General features: G+C 52.5%; 1 protein-coding gene across 2 annotated transcripts in view; it reads right to left on the bottom strand.

Annotated features, from left to right (window-relative positions):
- The window catches only part of LOC116958072 (MICOS complex subunit MIC27-like), a 31,865-nt gene extending 19,536 nt beyond the window's left edge, over positions 1 to 12,329 (bottom strand). Inside the window, exons 1-3 of one of the 2 annotated variants that reach the window (XR_012931578.1) lie at positions 12,056 to 12,075; positions 8,910 to 8,964; positions 1,333 to 1,431 (exon numbers count right to left, since the gene is read on the bottom strand). Coding sequence is in view for 1 of the 2 variants with exons in the window: in XM_076058261.1 (XP_075914376.1) it covers positions 1,333 to 1,431; positions 8,910 to 8,964; positions 12,182 to 12,298 (271 nt within the window). In the remaining variant the exon portion in view is untranslated. Of the gene's footprint in view, positions 1 to 1,332; positions 1,432 to 8,909; positions 8,965 to 12,055; positions 12,076 to 12,181 lie in introns of those variants that run through there. The other variant, XM_076058261.1, reaches the window with a different exon arrangement.
- Between the last annotated feature and the right edge of the window lie 546 nt (positions 12,330 to 12,875).

Genomic DNA, 12,875 nt, shown 5'->3' with positions numbered 1-12,875 from the left:
ACTCACCACTACTACTCACCACTACTACTCACCACTACACTCACTACTGTTACTCACCACCACTACTCACCACTACTCACCACTACTACTCACCACTACTCACCACTACTCACCACCACTACTCACCACCACTACTCACCACCACTACTCACCACTACTCATCACTACCACACATCACTACACTCACCACCTTTACTCACCACTACACTCACCACTACTCTCACCACTACTCACCACTACTACTCACCACTACCACACATCACTACACTCACCACCTTTACTCACCACTACTCACCACTACACTCACCACTACTCACCACTACACTCACCACTACTCACCACCACTACTCACCACTACTACTCACCACTACTACTCACCACTACCACACATCACTACACTCACCACCTTTACTCACCACTACTCACCACTACACTCACCACTACACTCACCACTACTACTCACTACTACTACTCACCACTACTACTCACCACTACCACACATCACTACTACTCACCACCTTTACTCACCACTACTGCTCACCACTACAGTGTACAGTGAGTGTACAGTGAGCGTACAGTGAGTGAGTGTACAGTGTGTGTACTGTGTGTGTACAGTGAGCATACGGTGATTGTACAGTGAGTGAATGTACGGTGGATGTACAATGAGCGAGTGTACAGTGAGTGTACAATGAGTGAGTGTACAGTGAGTGTACAGTGAGTGTAGAGTATACAGTGAGTGTACAGTGAGTGTACGGTGAGTGTACAGTGAGTGTACAGTGAGTGTGTGTACAGTGAATAGGTGTACAGTGAATGTACAGTGATTGTACAGCGAGTGTACAGTGAGTGAGTGTATAGTGAGTGTACAGTGGGTGTACAGTGGGTGTACAGTGAGTGAGTGTGCAGTGATTGTACAGTGGGTGTACAGTCAGTGTACAGTGAGCGAGTATACAGTGAGTGTACAGTGAGCGAGTGTGCAGTGAGTGTAGAGTGAGTGTGCAGCGAGTGTACAGTGAGTGTACAGTGTGTGTAGAGTGGGTATACAGTGGTTGAGTGTACAGTGAGTGTACAGTGAATGTACAGTGGTCGGGTGTGCAGTGAGTGTACAGTGAGTGTACAGTGAGTGTACAGTGTATGTGGAGTGGGTGTACAGTGTACAGTTTGTGTGCAGTGAGTGTACAGTGAGTGTACGGTGTACATCGGGTGTACAGTGCGTGTACAGTGAGTGTATGCAGTGCGTGTATACAGTGAGTGTAGAGTGTACAGTGAGTATACAGTGGATGTACAGTGAGTGTACAGTGGGTGTACAGTGAGTGTACAGTGGGTGTACCGCACCGCGTAGAGTCACGAGCAGTCCCAGGAGGCCGGCCCCACCGATGAATCCCAGCCGGGGGTAAAACGTCGCTGGCGGCTCCCGTAGGAAGTGGAAACTCTCTGCCTCACACACACAGACAAAGACAAAGGTCCCCCGTGTAGCCTCACACACTGCAGGGGCAAGTGCTGTGAGTGGTGAGCAGCAGCAGCAGCGCTGTGAAGGCTGCTGCTGCTACACCATCACCACTACACCACCACTACACCACCACTACACCACCACCACTACACCACCACTACACCACCACTACACCACCACTACACCACCACTACACCACCACTATACCACCACCACTACACCACCACCACCACTACACCACCACTACACCACCACCACTACACTACCACCACTACACCACCACTACACCACCACTACACCACCACTACACCACCACCACTACACCATCACCACTACACCACCACCACCACTACACCACCACTACACCACCACCACTACACCACCACCACTACACCACCACTACACCACCACCACTACACCACCACCAATACACCACCACTACACCACCACTACACCACCACCACTACACCACCACTACACCATCACCACTACACCACCACCACTACACCACCACTACACCACCACCACTACACCACCACTACACCACCACTACACCACCACTACACCACCACTACACCACCACCACTACACCACCACCACTACACCACCACTACACCACCACCACTACACCACCACTACACCACCACTACACCACCACTACACCACCACTACACCACCACCACTACACCACCACTACACCATCACCACTACACCACCACTACACCACCACTACACCACCACCACTACACCACCACTACACCACCACTACACCACCACTACACCACCACTACACCACCACTATACCACCACCACTACACCACCACCACCACTACACCACCACTACACCACCACCACTACACTACCACCACTACACCACCACTACACCACCACTACACCACCACTACACCACCACCACTACACCATCACCACTACACCACCACCACCACTACACCACCACTACACCACCACCACTACACCACCACCACTACACCACCACTACACCACCACCACTACACCACCACCAATACACCACCACTACACCACCACTACACCACCACCACTACACCACCACTACACCATCACCACTACACCACCACCACTACACCACCACTACACCACCACCACTACACCACCACTACACCACCACTACACCACCACTACACCACCACTACACCACCACCACTACACCACCACCACTACACCACCACTACACCACCACCACTACACCACCACTACACCACCACTACACCACCACTACACCACCACCAATACACCACCACTACACCACCACCACTACACCACCACCACTACACCACCACTACACCACCACTACACCACCACCACCACCACTACACCACCACCACCACTACTACACCACCACTACTACACCACCACTACACCACCACCACTACACCACCACCACTACACCACCACCACTACACCACCACCACTACACCACCACCACTACACCACCACCACTACACCACCACTACACCACCACTACACCACCACCACTACACCACCACCACTACACCACCACTACACCACCACCACTACACCACCACTACACCACCACTACACCACCACCACTACACTACCACCACTACACCACCACTACACCACCACTACACCACCACTACACCACCACCAATACACCACCACTACACCACCACCACTACACCACCACCACTACACCACCACTACACCACCACTACACCACCACCACCACCACTACACCACCACTACACCACCACCACCACTACTACACCACCACTACTACACCACTACACCACCACCACTACACCACCACCACTACACCACCACCACTACACCACCACCACTACACCACCACCACTACACCACCACCACTACACCACCACTACACCACCACTACACCACCACCACCACTACTACACCACCACTACTACACCACCACCACTACACCACCACTACACCACCACCACTACACCACCACCACTACACCACCACCACTACACCACCACCACTACACCACCACCACTACACCACCACTACACCACCACCACTACACCACCACCACTACACCACCACTACACCACCACCACTACACCACCACCACTACACCACCACTACACCACCACCACTACACCACCACTACACCACCACCACTACACCACCACCACTACACCACCACCACTACACCACTACACCACCACTACACCACCACCACCACTACTACACCACCACTACTACACCACCACTACTACACCACCACCACTACACCACCACTACACCACCACCACTACACCACCACTACACCACCACCACTACACCACCACCACTACACCACCACCACTACACCACCACCACTACACCACCACTACACCACCACCACTACACCACCACCACTACACCACTACACCACCACTACACCACCACCACCACTACTACACCACCACCACTACACCACCACTACACCACCACCACTACACCACCACTACACCACCACCACTACACCACCACCACTACACCACCACCACTACACCACCACCACTACACCACCACTACACCACCACCACTACACCACCACCACTACACCACCACTACACCACCACCACTACACCACCACCACTACACCACCACTACACCACCACCACTACACCACCACCACTACACCACTACACCACCACTACACCACCACCACCACTACTACACCACCACTACTACACCACCACTACTACACCACCACCACTACACCACCACTACACCACCACCACTACACCACCACTACACCACCACCACTACACCACCACCACTACACCACCACCACTACACCACCACCACTACACCACCACTACACCACCACCACTACACCACCACTACACTACCACCACTACACCACCACTACACCACCACTACACTACCACCACTACACCACCACCACTACACCATCACTACACCACCACTACACCACTACACCACCACCACTACACCACCACTACACCACCACTACACCATCACTACACCACCACTACACCACTACACCACCACTACACCACCACAAATACACCACCACTGCACCACCACCACCACTACACCACCACCACTACACCACCACCACTACACCACCACCACTACACCACTACACCATCACTACACCACTACACCACCACCACTACACCACCACTACACCACCACTACACCACCACTACACCACCACTACACTACCACTACACCACCACTACACCACTACACCACTACACCACCACTACACCACCACCACTACACCACCACTACACCACCACTACACCACCACTACACCACCACTACACCACCACTACACCACCACCACTACACCACTACACCACCACCACTACACCACCACCACTACACCACCACCACTACACCACTACACCATCACTACACCACTACCACTACACCACTACACCACCACCACTACACCACCACTACACCACCACTACACCACCACTACACTACCACTACACCACCACTACACCACTACACCACCACTACACCACCACCACTACACCACCACTACACCACCACTACACCACCACTACTACACCACCACTACACCACCACTACACCACCACTACACCACCACCACTACACCACCACTACACCACCACTACACCACTACACCACCACTACACCACCACCACTACACCACCACTACACCACCACTACACCACCACTACACTACCACTACACCACCACTACACCACTACACCACTACACCACCACTACACCACCACCACTACACCACCACTACACCACCACTACACCACCACTACACCACCACTACACCACCACCACTACACCACTACACCACCACCACTACACCACCACCACTACACCACCACCACTACACCACTACACCATCACTACACCACTACCACTACACCACCACTACACCACCACCACTACACCACCACTACACCACCACTACACCACTACACCACCACTACACCACCACCACTACACCACCACTACACCACCACTACACCACCACCACTACACCACCACCACTACACCACCACTACACCACCACTACACCACTACACCACCACTACACCACCACCACTACACCACCACTACACCACCACTACACCACCACTACACCACCACTACACCACCACTACACCACTACACCACCACCACTACACCACCACCACTACACCACCACCACTACACCACCACCACCACCACTACACCACCACCACTACACCACCACCACCACTACACCACCACCACTACACCACCACCACTACACCACCACCACCACTATACCGTGTCACCAGGGTATTCATTGTCGTGGTGCAGTGCAGCGCCACTGCTCACCACACACACAGTACACACACAGTACACAGTACACACAGTACACAGTACACACACACAGTACACAGTACACACAGTACACAGTACACACACACAGTACACACAGTACACAGTACACACACACAGTACACACACAGTACACACACAGTACACACACACAGTACACACTCACACAGTACACAGTACACACAGTACACACAGTACACACACTACACACACAGTACACACTCACACAGTACACACACACAGTACACACACACAGTACACACTCACACAGTACACAGTACACACAGTACACACAGTACACACACTACACACACAGTACACACTCACACAGTACACAGTACACACACACAGTACACACAGTACACAGTACACACACACAGTACACACTCACACAGTACACACACTACACACACAGTACACACACACAGTACACACACAGTACACAGTACACACAGTACACACACACAGTACACACACACAGTACACACAGTACACAGGACACAGTACACACACACAGTACACACACACAGTACACACTCACACAGTACACACACACAGTACACACAGTACACAGGACACAGTACACACACACAGTACACACACACAGTACACACTCACACAGTACACACACACAGTACACACTCACACAGTACACACACACAGTACACACTCACACAGTACACACACACAGTACACACACACAGTACACACACACAGTACACACAGTACACACTCACACAGTACACAGTACACACACACAGTACACACAGTACACAGTACACACACACAGTACACACACAGTACACACTCACACAGTACACAGTACACACACACAGTACACACAGTACACAGTACACACACACAGTACACACACAGTACACACTCACACAGTACACAGTACACACACACAGTACACACTCACACAGTACACAGTACACACACTACACACACACAGTACACACACACAGTACACACACTACACACACACAGTACACACACACAGTACACACACTACACACACAGTACACACTCACACAGTACACACACAGTACACAGTACACACAGTACACACTCACACAGTACACACACACAGTACACACACACAGTACACACAGTACACACACACACAGTACACACACACACAGTACACACACACAGTACACACACTACACACACAGTATACACTCACACAGTACACACACAGTACACAGTACACACAGTACACACTCACACAGTACACACACACAGTACACACACACAGTACACACAGTACACACACACACAGTACACACACAGTACACACACAGCACACACACACAGTACACACACAGCACACACACAATACACACACAGTACACACACAGAACACACAGTACACACAGTATACAAACAGTACACAGTACACACAGTATACACACACACAGTACACACGCAATACACAGTACACACAGTACACACAGTACAAAGTACACACAGTACACACAATACACACACAGTACACACACAGTACACACACAGTACACACACAATACACACACAGTACACACACAGTACACACAATACACACGCAGTACACACACGCAGTACACACACACAGTACACACACAGTACACACACAGTACACACAATACACACACAGTACACACACACAGTACACACAGTACACACACACAGTACACAGAATACACACAGTACACACACACAGTACACACACACAGTACACACACAGTACACACACACAGTACACACACACACACAGTACACACAGTATATACACACAGTACACACTCAGTACACACACAGTACACACACACAGTACACAGTATACACACAGTACACACACACAGCACACACACACAGTACACACACAGTACACACACAGTACACACACAGGACACAGTACACACAGTACACACACACAGTACACAGTACACACAGTATACACACACAGTACACACACACAGTACACACACACAGTACACACACACAGTACACACACAGCACACACAGTACACACACACACTACATACACAGTACACACACAGTACACACACACACACAGTACACACACAGTACACACACACTACACACACAGTACACACACACACAGTACACACACAGTATATATACACACACACAGTACACACACAGTACACACACACAGTACACGCACACACAGTACACACACAGTACACAGTACACACAGTACACACACACAGTACACACACACAGTACACACAGCACACACAGTACACACACACAGTACACACACACAGTACACACAGCACACACAGTACACACACAGTACACACACACAGTACACAGTACACACACACAGTACACACACAGTACAAACACAGTACACACACAGTACACACAGTACACACATTACACACACAGTACACACAGTACACACATTACACACACAGTACACACACACAGTACACACACAGTATATACACACAGTACATACACACAGTACACACACAGTATATACACACAGTACATACACACAGTACACACACTACACACACAGTATACACACACAGTACACACACACAGTACACACACAGTATATAAACACACAGTACACACACACACAGTACACACACACAGTACACAGTACACACACACAGTACACACACAGTACAAACACAGTACACACACACAGTACACACAGTACACACATTACACACACAGTACACACACACAGTACACACACACAGTACACACACACAGCACAGTACTCACAGTACACACACACAGCACAGTACTCCAAGTACACACACAGTACACACACAGTACACACACACAGTACACACACACAGTACACACACACTACACAATACACAGTACACACACACTACACAGTACACACACTACACACACAGCAAACACAAACAGTACACACATATTACACACACAGTACACACATATTACACACACAGTACACACATATTACACACACAGTACACACACAGTACAAAGTACACATATCGTACACACACACAGTACACACACACAGTACACACACACAGTACACACACACAGTACACATGTTGGGATTGTTGTAGTTGTGGTGGTGGTTGTGGTGGTTGTGGTGGTTGTGGCTACTCACCAACAGTGAATGTTGTGACGGATCGCACAGCGTTAGAGACGCGGCCAGCTACACCCTAAGAGACACGGGGAGAGAGACACGGGGAGAGAGACACGGGGAGAGAGACACGGGGGGAGAGACACGGGGGGAGACACGGGGAGAGAGACACGGGGAGAGAGAGACACGGGGAGAGAGAGACACGGGGAGAGAGAGACACGGGGGGAGAGACACGGGGAGAGAGAGATGGGGAGAGAGACACGGAGAGAGAGACACGGGGAGAGAGACACGGGGAGAGAGACACGGGGGGAGAGACACGGGGGGAGAGACATGGGGAGAGAGACACGGGGGGAGAGACACGGGGGGAGAGACACGGGGAGAGAGACACGGGGAGAGAGACACGGGGGGAGAGACACGGGGGGAGAGACACGGTGGGAGAGACACGGGGAGAGAGACACGGGGAGAGAGACACGGGGAGAGAGACACGGGGGGAGAGACACGGGGGGAGAGACACGGGGGGAGAGACACGGGGGGAGAGACACGGGGAGAGAGACACGGGGAGAGAGACACGGGGAGATAGACACGGGGGGAGAGACACGGGGAGAGAGACACGGGGGGAGAGACACGGTGGGAGAGACACGGGGAAAGAGACACGGGGAGAGAGACACGGGGGGAGAGAGACACGGGGATAGAGAGACACGGGGGGAGAGACACGGGGGGAGAGACACGGGGACAGAGACACGGGGAGAGAGACACGGGGAGAGATACACGGGGAAAGATACACGGGGGGAGAGACACGAGGAGAGAGACAAGGGGGGCGAGACACGGGGGGAGAGACACGGGGAGAGAGACACGGGGGGAGAGACACGGGGGGAGAGACACGGGGGGAGAGACACGGGGGGAGAGACACGGGGGGAGAGACACGGGGGGAGAGACACGGGGGGAGAGACACGGGGGGAGAGACACGGGGGGAGAGACACGGGGGAAAGACACGGGGGGAGAGACGCGGGGGGAGAGACACGGGGGGAGAGGCACGGGGGGAGAGACACGGGGAGAGACACGGGGACAGAGACACGGGGAGAAAGACACGGGGAGAGAGACAAGGGGAGAGATACACGGGGAGAGATACACGGGGAGAGATACACGGGGAGAGAGACACGGGGGGAGAGACACGGGGAGAGAGACAAGGGGGGAGAGACACGGGCAGGGAGACACGGGGAGAGAGACACGGGGAGAGAGACACGGGGAGAGAGACACGGGGAGAGAGAGACACGGGGAAAGAGACACGGGGAGAGAGACACGGGGAGAGAGAGACACGGGGAAAGAGAGACACGGGGGGAGAGACACGGGGAGAGAGACACGGAGAGAGAGACACGGAGAGAGAGACACGGAGAGAGAAACACGGAGAGAGAGACACGGAGAGAGAGACGGGGAGAGAGACACGGGGAGAGAGACACAGGGAGAGAGACACGGGGAGAGAGACACGGTATTCATTGTGTCCCCATGGTGTCTGTCTCTGTGTGTGTGTCTCTGTGTGTGTCTGTGTGTGTCTGTCTGTGTGTCTGTGTGTGTCTGTGTGTGTCTGTGTGTGTCTGTGTGTCTGTGTGTGTGTGTGTGTCTGTGTGTGTGTGTCTGTGTGTGATGGGGCAGTTGTGGAGAGAGTAGAGAGTTTCCCATACCTGGGCAGTGTGCTTATGACTGGCTCCAGTTTAACAGCAGAGGTCTCACTCCGAATCAGTCGAGCGGCAATATCTTTTCATCGGTTGCGTAACGCTGTGTGGAAGCTACCTGGTCTGTCGCTCCGCACTAAGCTTCAGGTCTTCTCGGCCACGGTCATTCCCTCCCTTCTCTATGCTTGCGAAACGTGGACCCCCCTAATGGAACATCTTCGCCGGTTAGAAACATTTAGGCTGGCCTGCCTACGATCCATCCTGGGTTTAACCAGACTGGATTGTGTGAGGAGCTCACAAATCCTTGAAAGATCTGGGCAGGGTCCCATCGGTGAGCTCCTCCGGCAGGCAAGGCTGCGATGGCTGGGTCATGTAGCCCGCATGCCCAGCCACCGCATGCCAAAACAGCTTTTGTTTGGCCGGATTGAGGGGGCTAAGCGGGCGCGGCACGGGCTAGAGAAGAGATGGAGTGATGTGGTACAGGAGGACGTGGAGCTGAGTGGACTTGCCGATGACTGGTACCAGCGGTGTCAAGATCGGCCTCTGTGGAGGAGGCTCGTGAAGGATGCTACTGGGCAGTTGGAGGCAGTCGCCCTCCAACAACAACGGAGGGCGGAGGAGCGACGCTCACAACAGCGAGCGGAGCGCCGGGTGGCTAAAGCACAGCAGGTTGGCACAGTAGGGGGCACAGGTGGTGCATCAGCCAGTCATCTCAGTCAGTCGACCCGTGGCACCTGGGTCTGCCCCGTGACCTCCTGCCAGCGGGCGTTCGACACTTCACGTGGCCTCAGGGTGCACATAGCCTGGCACAAGCGTCGTGGTGACGTCACCGCCACTTAGTGGCGAATGGCGGTTGTTGTTGTTGTTGTTGTACACTGTGTGTCTGTGTATGTGTCTGTGTGTGTGTGTGTGTACACTGTGTGTCTGTGTATGTGTCTGTGTGTGTGTGTGTACACTGTGTGTCTGTGTATGTGTCTGTGTGTGTGTGTGTACACTGTGTGTCTGTGTATGTGTCTGTGTGTGTGTGTGTACACTGTGTGTCTGTGTATGTGTCTGTGTGTGTGTGTGTACACTGTGTGTCTGTGTATGTGTCTGTGTGTGTGTGTGTACACTGTGTGTCTGTGTATGTGTCTGTGTGTGTGTGTGTACACTGTGTGTCTGTGTATGTGTCTGTGTGTGTGTGTGTACACTGTGTGTCTGTGTATGTGTCTGTGTGTGTGTGTGTGTACACTGTGTGTCTGTGTATGTGTCTGTGTGTGTGTGTGTGTACACTGTGTGTCTGTGTATGTGTCTGTGTGTGTGTGTGTACACTGTGTGTCTGTGTATGTGTCTGTGTGTGTGTGTGTACACTGTGTGTCTGTGTATGTGTCTGTGTGTGTGTGTGTACACTGTGTGTCTGTGTATGTGTCTGTGTGTGTGTGTGTACACTGTGTGTCTGTGTATGTGTCTGTGTGTGTGTGTACACTGTGTGTCTGTGTATGTGTCTGTGTGTGTGTGTACCGGGATCCAGGCTGTGTGTGTGAATGTATGTATGTGTGTGTGTATGTACACTGTGTGTATGTATGTGTGTGTATGTACACTGTATGTGTGTGTGTGTATGTACACTGTATGTGTGTGTGTGTGTACCGGGATCCAGGCAGTGTGTGGCTCCAGGCCCAGCCTCACGGCCCTCACGGCCTCCTCCAGCCGCCCAGGACGCTCGACCTGGAAGTGCCATCGGTGACGCGGAGACTCGTCGTACATAGACAGCTGGGACAGAGACACAGACACAGAGACACACAGTGAGACACGCAGTGAGACACGCAGTGAGACACAGTGAGACTCGTCGTACATAGACAGCTGGGACAGAGACACACAGTGAAACACGCAGTGAGACACACAGTGAGACACACAGTGAGACACAGTGAGACTCGTCGTACATAGACAGCTGGGACAGAGACACACAGTGAAACACGCAGTGAGACACACAGTGAGACACACAGTGAGACACACAGTGAGACACACAGTGAGACTCGTCGTACATAGACAACTGGGACAGAGACACACAGTGAGATACACAGTGAGACACACAGTGAGACACGCAGTGAGACACACAGTGAGACATACAGAGACACACAGTGAGACACACAGTGTCTCACCGAGTCTCCTGAGACAGAGACACACATAGACACATAGTGAGACACACAGTGAGACACACAGTGAGACACGCAGTGAGACACACAGTGAGACACAGTGAGACACACAGTGAGACACACAGAGACATACAGAGACACACAGTGAGACACAGTGAGACAGACAGTGAGACACAGTGAGACACACA

The sequence above is a fragment of the Petromyzon marinus genome (assembly GCF_048934315.1).
Source record: "Petromyzon marinus isolate PM22_M1 ecotype Great Lakes invasive population chromosome 70 unlocalized genomic scaffold, UKy_Petmar_22M1.pri1.0 chr70_unloc.1, whole genome shotgun sequence".
Lineage (NCBI taxonomy): Eukaryota > Metazoa > Chordata > Hyperoartia > Petromyzontiformes > Petromyzontidae > Petromyzon > Petromyzon marinus.
The sequence above is the reverse complement of the archived record's forward strand: the minus strand, read 5'-3'. Positions and strand labels throughout refer to the sequence as shown.